General features: G+C 38.9%; 1 protein-coding gene and 1 pseudogene across 1 annotated transcript in view; both read right to left on the bottom strand.

Moving 5' to 3' along the window:
• LOC124096345 (cytochrome P450 2C5-like) overlaps positions 1 to 4,353 on the bottom strand; it is a 38,184-nt pseudogene extending 33,831 nt beyond the window's left edge.
• Positions 4,354 to 14,675: 10,322 nt separating this feature from the next.
• Positions 14,676 to 23,220, bottom strand: part of LOC124096538 (cytochrome P450 2C55) — a 38,022-nt gene continuing 29,477 nt past the window's right edge. Inside the window, exons 8-9 of the mRNA XM_046450484.2 lie at positions 17,229 to 17,370; positions 14,676 to 15,199 (exon numbers count right to left, since the gene is read on the bottom strand). Of these exons, the coding sequence (XP_046306440.1) occupies positions 15,018 to 15,199; positions 17,229 to 17,370 (324 nt within the window). The 3' untranslated portion in view covers positions 14,676 to 15,017. The remainder of the gene's footprint in view (positions 15,200 to 17,228; positions 17,371 to 23,220) is intronic.

Genomic DNA, 23,220 nt, shown 5'->3' with positions numbered 1-23,220 from the left:
TCCCGTTAATGTGAAGATACTGAAAGTGCTGCTTCCTCACCGGCTGCCATGTTGGATCCCTTGTACACATTTTAAACAGTATATTGTATACAGAGCAACTGACAGCAAAATATTCACATGCATTAAAACAAAGAATTGCCAAGTGCAATGGCACATGCCTGTAATCCCAGAGGTGTTGAAAGATGAGGGAGGAGGATTGCAAGTTTGAGGCCAGCCTCAGCAACTTAGTGAGGCCCTAAGGACTTAACAAGACCCTAAGAATTAGCAATACCCTGTTTCAAAATAAAAAATAAAGGGGGCTGGAGATATGGCTCACTGGTAAAGTGCCCCAGGTTCAATCTTCAGTACCAAAAAGAACAAAGAATCACTTTTACCTAACTCTGAGTAGGCCCTGAAAACCTAACATGTTAAATAATGGAGTTTACATAACTTAGTTCACATCCACTGCTTTTACTTACACCTCTTTAGCCCCTGGGGTTTCCTGGTTTAGGTGGTGGTTGTTGATAATATTGTTGGTGGTGCTGGTACTGAGTGTTGAGCCCAAGAGCACTTTAGCACTGAACTACGTCCCCAACCCTTTTTTGTTTTATAATTTTAGACAGGGTCTTGCTAAGTTTCTTAGGGTCTCCCTAACTTGCTGAGGCTGGCCTTGAACTAGAGATCATCCTGTCTCAGCCTTTCAAGTTACTACCATTACAAGATTTCCCAACCTTGCCCAGCCAAGGGATAATTCTTAAAGGCAAAAGACTATCTTAAACATAATAATTCAAGTATTCAGAACATAATCACATCTGTCTGTAAAGCCTATGGAAAATACAGCAATGAGATACAGAAGGAGGCTATGCTGTGGGCCTGGAAACTTTTTTATGTGTAATAAATGGAAGAAAGAATTCTGTGTTGAACCAGTAGAGAGGAACTAAAGTGAGATTGTGGGTGAGTTCAGGCATATAGGGGAAAAAATGAGAAAAGCAAAATGTGTGTGATATTTGAGAAGATAAAGTAATATCAATAAGTGGGTTAGATTTCTTTGCTAAAATAAACAACTTTTATTCAAAATATAAACCCCAGGTAAGGCAATCAAAAATGCAAAACTAAGAGACACATATTATTTCTCATTTAAGAGTTTAAAAAATGAATTTTACTGTGGCTCAGTGGTAGAGTACTTGCCTAGTATGTGTGAGGCACTGGGTTCTATTGTCAGAACTGCACATAAATACATAAAACAAAGGTCTATTAAAAAAGAAAGAATGAAAGAAAAAAAGGTATATTTTAATCATTGTGAAATCTGTCCATCTCATACATTAAGTATATTATTTTACAGGAAATGAAATCAAAATATAGGAAGTGTTCCTTTTTGTGGGGAATCTGTAAGATAAATTGCTATAATTACATAATAGGTACCAATTTATATGTATGAGCTCGCAAATTCATACCTGTGGACCTTAAATAAGGGAGACAAGAATCAAAGCCACTTTGAAAAAAATAGGAGGGCATTTGAAAAATAGAAAAAGTTTCTGTTAGATGCTGTGTGCAAGCATTTTAAATATTGCAGAGCTCTGAGCTTTTAGAAGTGTGATATGTTCATCCATGGAGGGGGAAGGTAACTTGCAGAGTCTTGGAAATTTGGAGTGCGTATACATGTGTGTCGTGCACTGGTAAAATTGAATTTTTAATCTTTTCTTCCATTTCATTTGAAACAGAAAATGTGAAAACAAGGTCATTTGGTATTCAAGCTAATAATCACATTCATGATGACAGACACTTCACAGGTGAGTAGAGTTGGCAGTAGGAGGAAATTAGGACCATAATTTCTAACATGAAATCCAAAGAACAGGGGAAGAAACAAATGGAAAATTGAAAACAGAGTTAACATTCTATTAGGAGAGACTATGTAAGGAGACACTGATAGTCTTCAAAATCTAGTTAAAGAAACCATTTTATAAATGTCTGTGTACTTTGTAGATTTATATGAAAACAGATATTTAACCAAAGTATGTGAATCAAAAAACACTAAATATGGGTAAGAAGATGTAGTTTGTGATTATTTATAAAAAATCATTCTGTATTTAGACAGAAATAATTGATGAGAATTTTATGAAGATAAAACTGATCAATTAAAAGCATACATTACACCATGACTGGCCAAAGCTGCAGCCTGGACCTGGAAGAAACCCTGAGCCATGTTGGTGAAGCTGCTCACACAAGTACTGTCCAACGTAAGGAAAGCAGATGGCGATGAGCTGGGATTCCATGAAGGAGTGGTGGGGTCACTGCCTCCCCATCACTTACCAAGGTTTTCTACTGGCATGATATGGAATAGGTTGCCCTCATTTACACTAAGGGAAAACACTGCTCCTTAACTCTTTAGGGAAAAAAAAAACACTCACCTACTAAGTTCATAATTTCTGATTGGAAAGAAAACTAAAAATATTCAGAACAGAAACAGATCAAAAGAACTTTTACACCCCAATTGCAGGCCAAGGCACATCACTACCCAGGCAACATTGATAAACAAACATGTCCTGTCCCTTTTTAACACCATCCCTGTCCCACATGGGGTCACAACCAAGGCCCATAATGAGAGCGCTCACTCAACTGAAATGCTTCCAAGAAAGTCAATAGAGAAGAGGGCACTCTGTTAAGGTCAGTGACACAAACAGGCACCCACCATTGGTTTTCCTCAACTCCTCCATAAGGCAGCGGGCTTCCTCTTGAACACGGTCCTCAATGCTTCTCTTCCCCATCCCAAAATTCCTCAGGGTCATTAGAGAGAAGCGTCTTATCTCCTTCCATGTCTTTCCATTGCTAAAAATGATACCTACAAGTAGAGGAAAGAGATTAGAAGGGAGACCCAACAAGGCAGGGAAGCTAATGGGGGACACCACAGGGATGGCCAAGCTCTGCCTCAGGAGCCCTTCTGGTCTCTTTTCTTCATGCTGCTCATCCCAATGACCACTGCACAACACACACATGCACGTGCACTTACCAAAGTTTTTCTTACTTCTTTTTAAAATCAGGATAGAGTCTCTTCCAGCAAATTATCAACCAGGGCTTCCTTCACAGCTTCATATCCATGCAACATCACAATGGGCTTCATGCCCAAATACAGAGTGAACACAGGGCCATAGACTTTTGACAACTGGAAATGGGAAAGAAAATGCAAATATTAGCAAATCAACTCACTACCTGAACCAGATATCATGCTGACTCTGGCTGATATTATTTTTATGGTTTTATTCTACCACACAAAGATAGACATATTTCTGAATTTCATGTATAAATGATCATGATAGCTGCCTTTGATGGATGGCTTCTGATGTGCCATACAATTTCAAGGCTTTTCGTACAAGGATTAAAATTGATCCTCACATATTGCATTCAGCAGTCTTATTTGCCATGTTTCATTAACAAAGAAAATGAGATCAGAGAATTCCAAATTCATTTCCAGGGTTCCACAGCTAAGATAAGAGAACAAAATTGGAACATCACTGAATCAACATTTGATGCTCGAGCACTTGATCACACCACAGTGCCCACTTTCAAAGCTATACCCAGCAGACTGCTCTGAATCACCTGCAAAGCTTTGTCCAAAGAGATGCTGACATACCTAAGGTGAATACTAGAAAGTGGTGTTTTTCAATCACCACACTTGATCCTAATGCCTAGCCATGTTTGGAGTCCTCAGCTATTACCAAAACAAAGTAGGCACTGCAGAGGCAGAACCATGACATGAACATCCACTGGAAGAACCATTTCTTTCATCCTTCTTCATTTCCAACCCCAGGCAAAGAATTTCTGCAGCAACCAAAAGATTCTGATATCATCAATTGGACACTGATTCATTGCGTTATTTTCATTCCTTTTGCTGTATCCAATCTCATGCTATTGCAGAAATCCTTACGCTATTTCTTTGCTTTCAGGCATAAGTTGTTGAGTTTGCAGATAAATTCTATATTCAGGACAATTCTGAATAAAACACAGCATTAATGTGGCACATGACATCAAGGTTTACAGGGAGTATTTTCTTTTACAATCATCTGCTAAAATAGTGTGCCTCCAGAAGTATACTATCTTTATAACCAGGGGTCAATTGACTTGCCTTCACAAGCCACTGAAGGAGCACAAAGCATACTTACATGCGTTAAGGATTTGCTGATGTCCTTAACATCTATCTGCAGGATATTTCCAATAATTGGGAGAGGAGTGGGCCCAGGAGGGAGCTTCCCCCTCCCTGATCTGTGTCTCCACAGTAAGAGGAGAAGCAGACAGGAGACACCAAGGACCAGGGCCACCACTGGATCCATTGGAGTCTTCTCTTCCTACTGAGATAACTGTGACCTTGCTATCCAAACTTTTATGGTCTCCTGCTAATCCAATATGTAACTCTTTGACACCTAAACAAACAGTAAGCTGAGTGGACTTTCATCTCTCTCGAGGAGGCTTTCTTCCAATAACAGATAAAACAGAAAATATTGATATTTCTTCTTTTCTAGTAAGCACCCTGGAGTTATGATTTAAATGTACTAGGTTGCTGTCCAATTATCAGCTAGTAGAAAAAAGATAGAACAAATATTTTCATGTACTGCTATGATTGAGAAATACTTAAGCTAATTTTGTGCAAGAAAATTACTCGTAATGCTAAATTGACACACTCGGGCCAATTGGGAATCTATGACTTTGAGGAATTCAGTATATTCCATGACTTGTATGTTTTGAAAACATACAGTTGGAGATGCAGTGTCCAGGATAGGACAAGGACACAGAGACTGCTCGTGGTAGACCTGAGCCTAGGAACTACCATCCCTGCATCTTTCACCCTTCCCCAGAGGGAGAAATTCACTTCTTATACACTGGTGGTAGGAATTAAAATTAGTAAGGTCATTATAGAGAACAGTATAGAGGTTTCTCAAAACACAAACCAAAAAAATAATTGATCTACTGCTGTAAAATGTACTGCTGTAAAATTTCACCTTTGAGTAAATATCAAAGGAAATGAAATCAGCATATGAAGAGATGTTGATCACATGCCCATGTTTATTATGGGACTATCTGCAATAACTAGAAAGAAATCATTTTAGATGCCCACTGACAGATGAATAGATAAGGAAAATGTGGCATGGATACACATTCTTTTTTATTAATTTTTTATTTTTATATGACAGCTGAATGCATTACAATTCTTATTAAACATATAGAGCATAATTTTTCATATTCTGGTTGTATACAAAGTATATTCACACCAATTCATGTCTTTATATATGTACTTTGGATAATAATGTCCATGACATTCCATCATCATTTGTAACCCCAAACCCCCTCCTTTCCCCTCCTACCACTATGCCCTATCTAGAGTTCATCTATTACTCCCACACCTCCTCTCCCTACCCCACTATGAATCTGTCTCCATATATCAGAGAAAACATTCAGCATTTGTTTTTTGGGGGATTGGCTAACATCACTTAGCATTATTTTCTCCAACTCCATCCATTTACCTGCAAATGCTATGATTTTAGTCTCTTTTATTGCTGAGTAATAATCCATTATGTATATATGCCACAGTTTTTTTATCCATTCATCTACTGAAGGGCATCTAGGTTGGTTCCACAGTTCAGCTATTGTGAATTGTGCTGCTATAAACATTGATGTGGCTGTGTCCCTGTAGTTACCCTTTGGGGATAGAGCAAGGAGAGGGATATCTGAGTCAACTGGTGGTTCCATTCCCAATTTTCCAAGAAATCTCCATACTGCTTTCCATATTGGCTGCACCAATTTGCAGTCCCACCAGCAGTCTATGAGTGTACCTTTTTCCCCCACATCCTCGCCAACATTTATTGATGTTTGTATTCATAATATTTGCCATTCTGACTGGAGTGAAATGAAATCTTAGAGTAGTTTTGATTTGCATTTCTCTAATTGCTAGCGATGATGAACATTTTTTCATATATTTGCTGATTGATTGTACATCATCTTCTGAGAAGTGTCTGTTCAGGTCCTTGGCCCTTTTATTGATTGGGTTATTTGGGTTTTTTGGTGCTTAGTTTTTTGAGTTCTTTATATACTCTAGATATTAGTGTTCTATCTTGAGGAGTAAAGATTTTGGAGAAAAATTGAAAGCATTCCCTCTAAACACTGGAACAAGACAGGGATGCCCTCTTTCACCACTTCGATTTAACATAGTTCTTGAAGCACTGACCAGAGTAATTAGACAGATGAAAGAAATTAAAGGGATACACATAGGAAAAGAAGAACTCAAATTGGCACTATTTTCTGATGAGATGATTCTACACCTAGAAGACCCAAAAAGTTCCACCAGAAAACTTTTAGAACTAGTAAATGAATTCAGCAAAGTAGCAGGTTATAATATTAACACCCATAAATCAAATGCATTTCTGTATATCAATGACAAATCCTCAGAAAGGGTAATAAGGAAAACTACCCCATTTACAATACTGTCAAAAAAATGAAATACTTGGGAATCAATGAGAGAGGTAAAAGATCTATATAATGAAAATTACAGAACCCTAAAGAAAGAAATCAATGAAGATCTTAGAAGATGGAAAGATCTATCTTGCTCTTGGATAGTCAGAATTAATATTATCAAAACTGCCATACCACCAAAAGCACTATACAGATTTAATGCAATTCCAATCAAAATCCCAATGACATTCCTCATAGAAATAGAAAAGGCAATCATGAAATTCATCTGGAAAAATAAGAGATCTAGAATAGCTAAAGCAATCCTTATCAGGAAGAGTGAAGCAGGTGGCATCACTATATCAGACCTTAAACTATACTATAGAGCAATAGTAACAAAAACAGCATAATATTAGAACCAAAACAGACTGGTAGACCACTGGTACAGAATAGAGGACACAAGAGACTAACCCACAAAATTATAATTATCTTATATTAGACAAAGGCACCAAAAACATTCATTAAAGAAAAGATAGCCTCTTCAACAAATGGTGCTGGGAAAACTGGAAATCCATATGCAACAAAATGAAATTAAACCCCTATCTCTCACCATGCACAAAACTCAACTCAAAATGGATCAAGGACCTAGGAATTAAACCAGAGACCCTGAATCTAATAGAAGGAAAAGTAGGCCCTAATCTCCATCAGGTGGGATTAGGCCCCAATTTCCTTAATAAGATTCCTTTGGCAGAAGAATTAAAATCAAGAATCAATAAATGGGATGGACTCAAACTAAAAAGTTTCTTCTCAGCAAAAGAAATAATCTGTGAGGAGAATAGAGGGCCTACATAAATACACATTCTAATATTATCCAGCCATAAAACAGAATGAAATAGTGTCCTTTGCTGCACAATAGATGGAATGAGGGAAGACATTTTATTCAGTGAAATAACTGGACACAGAAAGATAAGGACTGCATGTTTTCTCATGTGTGGAAGCTAAGTAAAATTGACCTGATAGTAGAATCATAATTAATAGAGGCTGCCAAATGAATGGGAGAAGGGTTGATAAGAACAAACTGCATTTAATCAACACACCCTGAATGTGTGCATGGAAATATCAATGAAACCCATTAAGATGGACCACCAATATGTTAATCAAAGAGCAAAAAGAAAAAAAGGCATTAACTTCTACTGTGTTCACCAACATTTCCTGATTGTGCAACAAGGTTCAGTATTTCATGATTCATCATAATCACAAAATAAACATGAATTTTGTTAATAATTATACAAACAATTGACTAAATAGGGATCAAAACAGTTCGGTTTTATAACCTGCAGAACATGGCATGATCCCAAGTCATGGCAGGGCATGACTACCTGCAAGGCAAAACAAGTAGTAGTCTGTTGCTTGACCCGCAGAGCTCTGAACTCTAAAAAGAATCTGATTGACTTATTTTGGGTAAAATCACCTCAATTGCTTTTGCCACAGAAATCACTTTATTCCTAAGAGATGTGTGTCCCAGGTCATCCTTCTTCCTCCTGATGACCTGAGAATACTGCCTGGCCCTTTCCTTTGATAGATGAAAGAATACAAAAAATAATTTAAAGATACAAGAGTTCTCTGAAATCAAGTATGTGAACTTTATGTTTTTTTCGTTTTTATTGATAAAAAATAAATGACACCGGAATGCATTACAATTCTTATTACACATATTCAGCACAATTTTTCATATCGCTGGTTGTATATAAAGTGTGTTGACACCAATTTGTGTCTTCATATGTTGCGACCCCTTGCCCGCAAGGAAGACGCAACTCGGGAATCTTCTTTCAACAGTTTATTCAGGCCCTTGATATTTCTTCTTCTCTCCCCCGGATGCCCCTCCCAGCCTTAATAAAGCATCCCAAGCCCCAATGCAAAGCTGCCGCGTGGAGCTTTCTCACAGGGTGGTGTACAGGGTGGTGAAAAATCATGTGCCAACTCTCCCAGATAAGGAGTTGTTTGTCACAGACCACAGCGGAGCCAGCGTCATCTTGTAATGGCGACCATAATCTGCAGAAACAGCAGAAGCGGCTCACCACATTCATACATGTACTTTGGATAATGATGTCCATCACATTCTACCATCCTTGCTAATCCCCTGCCCCCTCCATTCCCCACCCACCCCTCTGCCCTATATAGAGTTCATCTATTCCTCCCATGCTCCCCCTCCCTACCCCACTATGAGTCAGCCTCCTTATATCAGAGAAAACATTCAGCATTTGTTTTTTGGGGATTGGCTAACTTCACTTAGCATTATCTTCTCCAATACCATCCATTTACCTGCAAATGCCGTGATTTTATTCTCTTTTATTGCTGAGTAAAATTCCATTGTGTATAAATGCCACATTTTTTAATCCATTCATCCACTGAGGAGCAGTTCTAGCCCATATGTGAACATTACTTTTAAGGAATGAGGAACAATCAGTGACCAAGTGAGATGAAGTATCACCAATGCAGCAGTGCAAAACCTTCTCTTAGAATCCTGTTTTTGCAGCTCCCCAGTCAGTGATTTCCTACTTCCCATTGTACAGAATTCTCATCCCAGTCCAAATACTCAGGAGGGTATCAGCAGGAAGCCCTCAAGATTCACAGTATAAAAACCTCAGCTTTGTCATAATTGTCATTCTTTTTAATTAACAAAATTTAACTTCTAAAGAAGTTTTTCTTAACAGCAAACCTAATTGTAAAGTTCCTACAAACACCCTGCCCACATCCACCCAAAGCTCCTCCCATAATCAGCAAGCTTCAGGAGGGTGGTTCATTAGATAGAGTCAAACCAACGTGGACACTCACAGATCATAGACTACATAGGGTTGACTCTTTGTCTTGCACATTCTGTATGCTTTGACTAATGTACACTAACATGTAACCACTAGTGTACTGTCATGCACTACATTCACTGTCCTAAAAATCCTCTGTGCTCTGCCTATTCATCTTTTCCTAGCCTACAAGCTCTTGGCAACAAATGGTCATTTCAGTCTTACCATAATGTTGCATTTTCCAAAATGTTACATATTGGGAATCCTACAATGTGCAGCCATTTTTTTAATTCTTTCACTTATTAATATGCAAAGAATCCTTCATGGTTTTTTCATGCTTTCATAATTCATTTCACTTTAACACCAAATAAGTTTGTATTGTAGATTTACCAACATTTCTTTGTACATTAATCTATTGAAAGACTTCTTGCTGACTTCTGGTTTTTATCAGTGATGAATCAAAATGCTATATATACACATTTGCAGATTGTTGTGAGAACCTAAGTCTTCAATTCATTTGGATAATTACCAGGGAGCACAAGTGCTGGATCACATGGTCGATGTGACTACTAAAATGTCTTTCAAAGTCTCATCACTGTTATATCCTCCCACCATGTCATGGTTTGGTTAGGAGGTGTCCTACAAAATCTCCAGTTAATGCAGGGATATTCAGAGGTGGAATGATTAGACACTGACAGGTAGAACCTAATTAGTCCATCCAGGTTTGAATGGACTGACTGGGTAATAACTGTAGGTAGGTGGAGCCTGGCTGGAGGAGGAGGGTCACTGGTGATGTGCTCTGGTAGCATGCATCTTCCCTGAGGCTCCTTCTCTCTCCCCTCACTGTCTGCTTCCTGACTCCTTCATGAGCTGAGCAGCTTTCCTCCACTGGACTCTTCCCCCATCATGTGCTGCCTCAGCCTGGGTTCAAAGTAATGGAGCTGGCCCTCTGTGGACTAAGCCCTCTGAAACTATGAGCCCCAAATAAACTTTCCCTCTTCTAATTTGTTCTTGTCAGGTGTTTTGGTCACAGTGACATAAAAGTTAACTAAAACACACCAACAGTGATTAACAGTCCCCATTAAACCATGTCCTCATCAGTGGTTTGGTTTTAGCCATTCTATATGGAATCTCAGAGTTTATAGTTTTGTACCTTATGTATAGATCTACTATCTATGTTGAATCATCCTTCCTGATGGGTGTAAGGTCTCCATGTAGATTTACCCTTATGCATGTGAATATCCAGTTGTTCCAGCTACTCTTGTTGAAAAAAACCTGTCCTTTCTTCATTGATTTGCCTTTGTTTTTTTTTGTCAAAACTCGGTTGAATATAGTTATATAATACATATTCAGCCCTCTATTCTATACATGAATTTGTCTACTCTTACACCAATATCATACAGTCTGGGTTTCTGTGGAATCTGCACCCATCTTTCTTTCCTTTTCCTCCCTTGCTTCCACATATGAGAGAAAACATACACCCCTTAACCTTCTGAGTTTGACTCATTCTGCTTCACATAATGGTCTCTAGTTCCATCCATTTTTCCTCAAATGACATAATTCCAGTGTACTTTATGACTGAATAAAATTCCATTTTCTTTTTCCATTCATCCATTCTGATGGACACCTAGGCTCGTTCCATAGTTTGACTATTATGGATTGTGCTGCTATAAATATGGGTATGCATATATCACTATAGTATGATGACCTTTATTCTTCAAGATAAATACTAAGGAATAGTATAGGTGGGTCATATGGTGATTCCATGCCTAGCCTTTTGAGGAACCTCTATAGGGATTTCCATAGTTGTTGTACTAATTCACAATCTGTTGGGCTATTACAAATAGTATATGCTATTAGAATATGCTATTTGTAATAGCCCAACAGATTGTAAATTAGTACAACCACTGTGGAAATATATATATATGTGTGTGTGTATACATATACATATATGTATACACACACACACTCCTATTCATGTCTTTTTGCAAGGGACTGCATTTCTGTTCAGTATACATCTATGAGAAAATGCTAACTAGATACATGTTTCCTTTCAATAAATTATGCCTATGAAATGTAAATATGTTTGAATCTACTTAAAATTTTTTTCTAACAGTGCCAGTTGCTTCACCTACTGATCAACATTTTGTGAGTTTTTTTTTTAATTTTAATCACACTGGTAGATGACAATAATTATATCTTAATGAAGTTTAATTTGTATTTCCACAAAGCCTAATGATGCTGAGCACTTTTTCAAGTGCCCTTTGGCAATATCAACTCTTTTTTATTTATAAATATCCACAATTGGCTTCCTTTTTTAATCACAAGTGTATGGAAAATTTTCTGTATGCACAGAATTGTTTTACTTTGAAACATTTGAAAGTAAATTGTTTACTTACTTCCAAAGATCTGAAATACTTTTAGTATGTGTTTCATAAAAACAAGACAATTTTCTTATATAATTATAATCAAGCCATAAGAATCACAAAATTAATACTGATGAACTGAGACCCCCTATGCCTTATTCTCAATAAATCACAAGTATATTCTTTATGTCCACTGAAAGTTCATTTCAGAATCCAGAATCACATGGCACAATTGTGTACAGTCAACTTCAGTCTAGAACAATTCTTCAGTCTTTCCTTGACTCCCATGACCTTAATAATCTAAGAGCATAGACCCAAGGTTTATAAAATGCCCCTTAGTTTGAGCTTGTCTGATGTTGCCTAATCATTCAATTCAGCTTATGCATCTCTGGCACAAAGCTTCACAGGATGACACTTTTTCTTTCCCTCCATGGTGACAATTTTGATTAGTTTTATTACAAATGATGTTCATTTAATTATTAAGAACAGAGAGTTTCTTGCAGTCTTCTCCACTCTAAAGTTATTCTTATTAATTATGTAATTTAGAAGAATTTAATGGGTAGATTCTTTGAAATTTTATAACAGTCTGTCACCAAATTTTCAACTTGTTCCTTTCTTTATTTATAACAACAAAGAAACATAGATTTAATGGTTCCAGTAGATTATAATCAATTCATGCCATTATATATTTCATGGTTCAAATGTAATATATGTGACTAGATTTTGCCTCTCTTTCCATGACACAACCAATTCTTGGTCACTTTCCTATTTTCTTTGTTTTTGTTTTGTTTTGTTTTGTTTTTTGACACTATAACATATTCTAGGTTCATCTTACATTTCCCCTGCTTCAACTTTTCAATCAGCCACTTTCCAAACACTACTGGATCCTTTTATTCAAAAATTTGAAATTGGAGTCAATGATTGTACTGGGTATATTTATTGCTGTGAAGATGTCACAAGACCTAGAGCTTCTTAGGGAGCAGAGTTAGGGAATACATGCTTAAGAATACAGTAAATATCCTATGCAGAGAGAAAACAAAATGGTGGGATTTTATTCGGAGAAGAAATAGACATTGGTTATTAACCTGTCAAGGAAAATTATGGCTCACAGCAAGAGGTTAAAAGTTTAAAGAGAAATGACCCCATGAGCTTAAAAAAAAATGAAGAGTTAGGGATCTACAGAAAAGGAGTCAAATTCTAGAAGACTTGCTCATAAGAAACATTTTCTCTTCTCCGAGGCAGATTTTGTTCCTAAACTAAAACCTCATGATTATTGGTTGAGAGATTGAGATGCAGAAAGAAACTGCGGACAGCATGTGTCAGACACAAGACAAAAAAAATCACACAACTATGATTAAGCAAGAGCTTCCCTATATGAGTCCTTGGACATTTGATGATCCCAATGAACCAGCAGATTCAGGGAGCATTTGTTCCTGATTTCTGGGTATAGGACACTCCTCCTAAGATACAAGGACATCTCATCCCTCTCTTGAGACCTCCCTTTGACTGCCAATATGCCCCTCAAATTAATTCCCCAATCTATTGCCTAGGGGACAAAAGGGTTGGTCTTTAATTTGAATCTGCATTCCTACTATCTTAGAACCAATTGATGCAACCCAACTCAGATCCTGAGGATAAAGGACTTTTTAAGGAACCTTACCTCTACTTGTGGTCCCTCTGGACTCCTCACTCTTCATTGTAAAAGGACTTGTAGAAGCACTGAGCCAGAGGCTTGAAATCAGGATAAAATATTTGCCCACCCTGCTCCCAATGACATTTACTGGGATTGGAGCTGTGGGACTGGAGGAGAAGTATTCTCTTGCATCTTGATTATATTATAACTTTCAGGACAGTTTTATTAAATAAACATCATTAAAATATTTTCATACTACTTTACAGTCTAAATGTGTTAGTCATCTTTCTGTTACTGTGACAAAATTTCTGACCTAAGAAAACAAACTTATAAAGAGAGAAGGTTTAGTTTGATTCATAGTTTCAGAGATTTCATTCCATGAACAGTTAGTTTCATTGCTTTCAGCACTGTGGTATGGGAGTACATCATGTTGGTGAGGCTTGACAGAGTAAAATCATTCATCTCCTGCCCAAGGCAGGAAAGAGAAAGTTCACATGGGTTCCCTCAATCCCCTTCTAGTGCACACTCCCAGTGACCTAAGACCTCCCACTAGGCTTCACTTCTTAAAGGTTCCTACCACCTCCCAATAAAACCACATACTTAGGAGCACATGAACCTTATGAGGGATGTTCCAGACTCAAACTATACCATTAGATTATGTAATTAGTAATTTTTTGGAATAGGAGTAGGATTTTTGAATTGTGGTAAAGTATGCATAATAAAAAAATTACCACTTTAAGACTTTAGCATACAATTTTTCAATTTGCAAAACTAAGTTTGTATAAAGAAATAATAAACTGCTGTTTTTAGCCTTCTTTTGTCCTTGATGACCACCCACATAATAACCCATAGACACTTAATATTCTATGAATTTTCCCATTCTAGATAGCTCATATTAGTAGAATAATACAGTATTTATACTTTTGTGACTGGCTTATCTAATGTTGCATAATGTCCTTAAGTTTCATCCACGTCATGGGATGTATCGCATTTCCTTTCTATTCAAGGTATGGAAAATATCTATTGTATGCAAAAAAACACATTTTGCTTAGCACTCCTTCATCAGTGAACACCAGGAATGCTTCCACCCTTGGCATATGGTGAATAATGCTATTTTGAACACGGGGGTACAATAGTTTTGATACACTGCTATTCTTTCTCATGGGGATGTACCTAGAAATGCAATTATTAGGTTACATGATCATTCAATTTTAATTTGTTTAGGAACCACTCACTGTAGTCTGTTTCACAGTGGCTGCATCATTTTTCATTCTCCACATATGCGCAGGCCTTACAATCTCTATATATTCTCACCAACACTCCTGTTTCCTTGTTCTCGTTCTCTCTCCTTCCCTCCCTCTTGTAACAGCCATCCTAATGTGTGCAAGGTGGTATCTCACTGTGGTTTTTTCCAACTTTTTTTCTTTCTGCATTTTGCACAACAACAAATTTCTGAGAATGGACCCATCAACGACAGTACTTTTTATTCAAAACATGCAGAGAATTCATGGCTCTGAATTGTCGTAGACTAGTTATTGTGCTGTTTTACCATGATAGCATATTAGTAACTGAATATTAGCATCTGTTGTGGTTGATACAAGAGTTACAGAGTACAGGAAATAGCAGATATATTTATGCAGTGACCTGGGAAACTCTCCTTAATGAAGGCTGCATGTTCCCTGGATCAGGAGGGGATGGAGATGTGAGGGAGAGCTGAGAGAAGGTATCCCTGAGAGAAGGGGAATGATGCCTCCACGGAGGAGAAGTGGCAGGTGTGGCACAGCAGCAGCCAGTAGCCCTTCTTCAGACAGGAATGAAGCAGAGCTGGTACAAAGGTGGCACACAGCCAAACGCATTGGCAATGGGGGTGGTGTCGATGTCCTTGGGGTCAATCACAGGTTTCAGCTTAAAATTCTGTAAAATGGTGGTCAGGAACAAAAACAGCTCCATGCGGGCCAGGCCTTCTCCCACACACATACGTTTTCCTAAAGATGACAAACACAGAGTTTCCCCTCCTTAAACATTAGGTATGGCAATGCTATAAAAAGTATGCAACCCTGTCTCAAAATTTAAAATGGGCTGGGGATGTGGTTCAGTGGGTAAGCACCACTGGGTTCCATCCTGGATCTTAAAAAAAAAAAGTATGCCATAACTATTTGATGAATGATTATTTACATGCCTGGATCAGACACAGGACACTTGGAATGAAGGTTGGCAAGACAGATGCACAGAAAAGTGAAGACATTCGCTATTCACTCTACATCTCATTTTATCAGGCACTCTTCATTCTCCAAATAGTACATATTACCACAATCACAGCTCTAATAACCATTCTCACAATATAACTGCACTTTTGACATTTCAAGTTTACATAAATCTTTTTCTGAAAACATACACTTCCCACCCAGCTGACTAAAGGGAGGAGGACAAGAGGAATGTTCCCTTTGTACCTCTGGCACAATTCTCAGCCACAGACCCTTGTTCCCTAGCATAATTTCATGATCACCCATCTTCACCTCTCACTCCCTCATTTTAGAGGTTCCAAAGGTTCCTTGTCTGTCCTGAGACAAGGAAGGGATAGCCTGACCTGGTCCTCACATTCTTTTCCCTCTCTGATGTTCAGCCTCATCCTTCCATTCCTCACATTCTCTCCTCTCAGCTCCCGGCAAGAACCCTCTTCATCCTCCCACACCATGAAGTTTCAAGCTTCCCCTCATGGTGTCCCATTTGGCTAAGAAGCACTGCTTTTATGCTTTCATTAGGACCCATGTCCCTGTAATTTCCTCTTTACAATGCTTGTGATCTCCTCAGGCAGTAGATGCTCACCCTCTAAATTTCCACAATACAGTCAGGCTTCCACAGCAGCGTGGATCACCTCAAATTCCATTTTCTGTTATTCTCTACCCTGCTAAAATATGAGTCACTCAGACTTAAAAGAAGGGCTTCATCCTTGACATTTCAATATGGACAGTTCTGGGTCCATCTAAAGTCATAACAAAAAAAATGAAGGTGACTCCTTATCTAGAGTTCCAACACACACAATTTATCAGTGAGACTGAATATCCCAAATGCATGATCATGAGTAGAGGAAGAGAAAGGTTCTCTTCAATCACTGCAGACTCTTCTTCCACATTCCCAAGGTTTTGCTCATATCTAATATGTGATGTGTTCTGACTCCCCAGATCTATAGGAAACATCCTTTCCTATACTCCATTACCTCTGTAAAGTGCCCTGCCTTCTCTTCTTTCCTTGCTCCCTACCTCCTACAAGCTAGCTCAACTCTACTTTACCTTGTTAGGATGTGCCAGGGTATGAAAACGCAGAGTGCAAGCAACTTCACCCTCTGCCTCCCCAGAAACCTGAGCTTACCTCTCTCACAGGTGCTAGTCCTACTAGACAATGATCTGTTTGCTTGTCTGCTTCCTAACTCAGGAGTGAGACTCTTAAAAGCCCATTATATTCTCTAGGATATTGGCAAATGTTTGGGAGTGAGGGACACCACAGAGGAGATACTTAAGGTGTGGATTGAGATACCTTTCTCATGGCAAGTAAGGAAAGTTTTAATGAGTTTCACTTCTAAGAATGAAATGCTTAGAAGTTTCAGCTAAGTAACTTGTTTGTATATCCAGAGGCATAATTCAACCAACTTCGACTGTGAGCTTTCTCCATTTGGAAAACCGGTCATACATCCCATAAAGCCCCACTAATGTAGCACAATAGTGAGGACATGTCATGTCCAGGGAAAGTTCATGGGCATTGAAGGGGAACTTCTAGTGATGTATAAAAAAGAAATGTACCAGTCCCAAAGGAGGCACCGCATAATTTCCAACTGGTCTCAGAATTTATGTTTCAGAGTTGAGTGTAGTGGTGTATGCCTGTAGTCCCTGATACTTCAGAGGCTAAGGTGGAGGATGGTTGGAGTTCAGGAGTTCAAAGCCAACCTGGGCAACAGCATCTCTTTAAAAAAAAGTCATCTTATCCCCTAAAATACTAGTGGAAGTAAATCTTTATTACCTGTTGAGAAAGGCATGAAGTAGTCACTCTTCTTAAAGTTGCCATTCTCATCCAGAAAGTGGCCAGGGTCAAAAGTCTCTGGGTTAGGGAATTCTTTGTCATCATGCAGGACAGATGTCAGTGATGTTATTAAGTCTGTCCCCTGAAAAGAGAAGACAGTCAAAATAAGTTACAAAAATTTCAAGGATGGGAGGACGTGATGTAGCTCACCTAATCCAATCTGTTTGATCTATAAATGTGGAAATCCAGGTCCAAAGAAAAGCAATGACATTTCCAGGAAGTCAAACCAATTAAAAACTGCATTAGCAGTTGAAGGATCAAATACTTTGCAATTTGAGTGCAAAACCTTCTGAATTTCTCTACTTAGCACCAAGCTGGTACACAAAGTTTCTCCACATGTTACTCTACTTCACTACTTCAGTATTCACACAACTGGTATGTGGATTATGATTAAAAACCAGAGCTTGTGCTCCCTCCCAAAATGTCAGTAGAATTTGGAACCTGTTTATAGGTCTTTTTTTGTCTTTTTTTCCATAGTTTTTATTGGTGCATTATAGTTGTACATAATGGTTCAATTTGTTCTTACATATTTATACATGCACACAATATAACTATGTAATTTGATGTTTATAGGCCTTTTTCAAATGGGAGAGCTGATCTGATTTAAAATGACTTCTGGGCGGAGGAAGATGGCCGCTGCGTACGGGGGTTGCTGAAGTGCTGAGCGTGGTGCTCAAAGCAGTGGCTTTAATAGAGATTTCGCACAGTCTGTTAGAGCTCCTTTTACCGTTAATCTGTAGCAGACCACTTTGCCAAGGAGCAGGAAGAACAAAGAAATTGAAAAAGAGACGCTTGGCTGCTCAGAGCCGCGGGCGCTTTGCTCCCATCTGCTTCCTCTTTCGCTTCGCTCTGGGCGGAGAAGCTGAATGTGTAATCAGCAGTGGATTGTAAGTACCCAAGGCAAAGAAAGCTCAGTGCGCCCCGCCTTTTTTTTTTTTCTTCTTTTTTTTGAATATTTTTTATACAGGGAGAGTTTGTGGATTGGGATTGTTGGCGGGGCTGTGGTTTCTGTGCCGAAAAACCACTCCGCGGGAGCCGCCATTTGCTTTCTGCTTGCTGTCTTGATGGCTCTGTATACACTGTCCGGCAGCCGCACCTAGAGGTTGGAGCTGGGCTGCGTGCCGAGCCCTGTCCTCCGAAGGCTGGACTGCAGCCTCGAGCGTCTCGGTGGCCTGTTCGCTGCTGCACCTTCGGGCAGAGCCTGCTCTGGGGTCGTTCTGCACCCCCCTGCCAGGGGACCCGTGCTCCTGAGGAGGGGGACAGAGAGCCGCGGCAGCAGCCGCTTGGGCCCCTGGGGCCGGGCACCGGGCTGAAGAGCTGCAGAGGCCAGGGCGGCTCTGCTACGGTCGCAGACAAGCGCGGCACTCGTGAGCGCAGCCCAGAGACGGAGGCCACGGCGGCAGGGTTTCATTTCTAGAAATCTGGACTGAAAACAGAAGCAGCAGTTTGTATAATCCCAAGAACTTGCTTATACCAGGAAGCTGTAAGGGCAACATGAATATCACTGAGGAGATGTAACATGGTGGCAGGCGCAGAGAGATCAAGTCTCTGACATCTTCAACTGCGCGGGCATAGGGAGCCGTAAACTGTCTAAATGCTGTTTGCTCAGGATCACTAGGCAATGCTGAGCTGACGTGGATCTGGGGTGTACAGGCTGGGCCCCTCAGAACACACACACAGAGCCCGAATCGGAGGCAATTAAGCTCCGGTTCACCTGCTTCGTGTGACTCAGCACTAACGATCCCGCTGAAATAATTGGCCGGCCCTTAGGAACTTACAGAGGTAAAAGCCAACCGAGCCTTCATAGGCAGTGGCCACAGGACTGAAACGGGGATTGGGAGAGACAGTCAGGACCCACCCGTTGCATTGGTCACCTGGCAAAGGGAACAAACGGTCACCATTTGCAAGGGATACCACCATGGCAGAGAAATGGCGTCACGGGCGGAAGAGATAACTGCATTGAAACCAGCGCGACAGGTGTGTAATCCCCTAGCCATCTCTCTCCACACAGTGGGAAAACTTAAGGGCCACTCCCAGCTCTCCTGTGAATGCAATAACCAGACCGAGGGAATCAGGAGTGGCGCGGGACTCGCGGCGCGGAACTCCCGGCTACCGCTCCCACCAGTGCTGACAACTGAGGTCTCTTGCACCAGCTACCGGGGGCGTGGCTACAGGAGGGCAAGCAAATTCGCTGGGGGATCTCAGCCCCAAGCTCTACAAACTTAGGGTCTGAGGGAGGCAAACAGGGAGAGTGAGCCCAGGTGTTCATGAAAACAGGGCTCCCAGGAGCAGCAGACCTGGCGTGTAGCCAGTATTGTGGTGAGCGCCACAGGTGAGCACGGCCTGGCTTGAGGAAACACAAGACAAGGCCCTAGACACTCAGGATTGGAGACCCGCCCAGTCTAGGAGAAAGAGCTGCTGCACAGTGAATGGTTCCCACCTATTGAGAGGAGAAGCTTGGCCCAGTGGGCACAGCTCCACCTACTGGAAGAGAAGTTAATAGAACTCTAGGACTGCATTTATTATTATTATTATTATCATTTTTTTTCTTTTCTTTTTCTTTTTTTTTCTTCTTTTTCTTTCATTTTCAATTTTTATTTGTTGTTGTTCTTTAACTTTTTTTCAATGTTTCTATTTTTTTTAATTTTTTAAATTTTATTATTATTATTTTTTTTTAAATTTTAATTTTCATTTTTTTAGTATCGCTATTATTTTTGTTAAAAATTTTTTTTAGTCTTTTCTTTCTTTCTTTATTATCTAATCTTTGTTATTCTTGTTTCTTTTGTCTTTTCATTTCTTTTCAATTTTCTTATTCCCCCTTCCTTGAATTCTACCTGCCTACTCTCATTCTCTTTAGTGACTTCTTCCCTTCCCTTCTAATATCTTTCCTCTCAAGCATCAAATAAATCTATAAGAGTAAACAGAAACTCAGCAGTCAAACAGAACAAGAAGTAACATGAGCAGCATAAAAAAGCAAGGAAGAAAAGGAGTACAAACAATGAAGGACAGCCTAAATATTCAGGAGGACCTAGAGTCAGCAGAAAAATGGTCATATAAAGAACTCAAGGAATACCTTAGACAGATGGAATGGAACCTTAAAGAAGATACGAGACAGCAAATCCAAACAGTGAAAGAACACTTTGAAAATGAATTACATAGACAGATAAAAGAAGAAGTTAAGCATCTTTATCAGGAGATTGAGATTATAAAAAAAAACCAAACAATAATTCTAGAAATGAAGGAAACGATAAACCAAATTAAAAACTCAATTGAGAGTATCACTAACAGAGTGGAGCAAGTAGAAGCCAGAACATCAGATAATGAAGACAAAATATATCATCTTGAAAAGAGCCTAGCCAACTCAGAAAGGCTGGTTAAAAACCACGAGAAAAACATCCAAGAGATATGGGATAACATAAAGAAACCAAACCTACGAGTCATCGGGATAGAAGAAGGTACAGAGATTCAAACCAAGGGAATGAGTAACCTGCTGAAAGAAATAATTACAGAAAACTTTCCAGAAATAAAAAAGGAAACGGATATACAAATTGTAGATGCATACAGGACACCGAGCACAAAAAATCACAGTAGACCAACGCCAAGACACATTGTTATGAAGATATCCAATATACAGAACAAAGAGAAAATACTAAAAGCTACAAGAGAAAGGAGGCAGATTACATTCAGGGGTAAACCAATAAGGTTAACAACGGATTTTTCATCACAGACGCTGAAAGCGAGAAGATCCTGGAACAACGTATTTCAAACACTGAAAGACAATGGATGCCAACCAAGAATTCTGTATCCAGCAAAATTAAGCTTCAGGTACGATAACGAAATAAAAATCTTTCATGATAAACAAAAGCTAAAAGAATTTGCAGCCAGAAAACCAGCATTGCAAAGTATCTTGAGCAAAACACTACACGAGGAAGAAATGAAAAACAATAACCAAAACCATCAGTGGGAAGTGCCTCTATAAAGACAGAGGGCGGGGGGAAAGCTAACCATGGAGAAACAAACTAAATTAAAAAAAAAAAAAGAAGAAGAAGATAAATAATCAAACATGGCTGGAAGTACAAACCATATATCAATAGTAACTCTAAACATTAATGGCTTAAACTCTCCAATAAAGCGACATAGGCTGGTAACATGGATTAAAAAAACAAATCCAACAATATGCTGCCTCCAGGAGACACATCTGATTGGAAAAGACATACACAGGCTGAAGGTGAAAGGTTGGGAAAAAATATACCACGCACACGGTCCTCGTAAGCAAGCAGGGGTGGCCATCCTCATATCGAATAAAATCGACTTCAAGACTAAGTTAATCAAAAGGGATAAGGAAGGACACTATATACTGTTAAAAGGAACCATTCACCAACAAGACATAACAATTATCAATATTTATGCACCAAATAATGGTGCTGCGACGTTCATAAAACAAATTCTCCTCAAGTTCAAGAATCAAATAGACCACAACACAATAATTATGGGTGACTTCAACACACCTCTCTCACAATTGGACAGATCCTCCAAACAAAAGCTGAATAAAGAAACTATAGAACTCAATATCACAATCAACAACCTAGGCTTAACTGACATATATAGAATATATCAACCATCATCAAGTGGATATACTTTTTTCTCAGCAGCACATGGATCCTCCTCAAAAATAGACCATATATTATGCCATAGGGCAACCCTCAGTAAATATACAGGGGTGGAGATAATACCATGCATTTTATCTGATCATAATGGAATGAAACTGGAAATCAATGATAAAAGAAGGAAGGAAAAATCCTACATCACATGGAAAATGAACAATATGTTACTGAATGATCAATGGGTTACAGAAGACATAAAGGAGGAAATCAAAAAATTCTTAGAGATAAATGAAAATACAGACACAACATATCGGAATCTATGGGACACAATGAAAGCAGTTTTAAGAGGGAAATTCATTGCTTGGAGGTCATTCCTCAAAAAAAGGAAAAACCAACAAATAAATGAGCTCACACTTCATCTCAAAGCCCTAGAAAAGGAAGAGCAAAACAACAGCAAATGTAGGAGAAGGCAAGAAATAATTAAAATCAGAGCGGAAATCAACAAAATTGAAACAAAAGAAACTATTGAAAAAATTAACAAAACTAAAAGTTGGTTCTTTGAAAAAATAAATAAGATCGACAGACCCTTAGCCATGCTAACGAAGAGAAGAAGAGAGAGAACTCAAATCACTAACATACGGGATGAAAAAGGCAATATCACAACAGACACTACAGAAATACAGAAGACAATTAGAAATTATTTTGAAAACCTATATTCCAATAAAATAGAAGATAGTGAAGACATCGATAAATTCCTTAAGTCATATGATTTGCCCAGACTGAGTCAGGAGGATACTCACAACTTAAACAGACCAATAACAATAGATGAAATAGAAGAAGCAATCAAAAGACTTCCAACCAAGAAAAGCCCAGGACCGGATGGGTATACAGCGGAGTTTTACAAAACCTTTAAGGAAGAATTAATACCAATACTTTTCAAGTTATTTCAGGAAATAGAAAAAGAAGGAGCTCTGCCAAATTCATTCTATGAGGCCAACATCACCCTGATTCCAAAACCAGACAAAGACACCTCAAAGAAAGAAAACTACAGACCAATATCTCTGATGAACCTAGATGCAAAAATCCTCAATAAAATTCTGGCGAATCGGATACAAAAACATATCAAAAAAATTGTACACCATGATCAAGTAGGATTCATCCCTGGGATGCAAGGCTGGTTCAATATACGGAAATCAATAAATGTTATTCACCACATCAATAGACTTAAAAATAAGAACCATATGATCATCTCAATAGACGCAGAAAAAGCATTCGACAAAGTACAGCATCCTTTTATGTTCAAAACATTAGAAAAACTAGGGATAACA

This window comes from Marmota monax, unplaced genomic scaffold (assembly GCF_021218885.2).
Source record: "Marmota monax isolate L192 unplaced genomic scaffold, Marmota_monax_Labrador192_F-V1.1 WCK01_AAM20220418_F8-fsc00004, whole genome shotgun sequence".
NCBI lineage: Eukaryota > Metazoa > Chordata > Mammalia > Rodentia > Sciuridae > Marmota > Marmota monax.
This window is presented reverse-complemented; position numbering and strand designations above follow the sequence as displayed.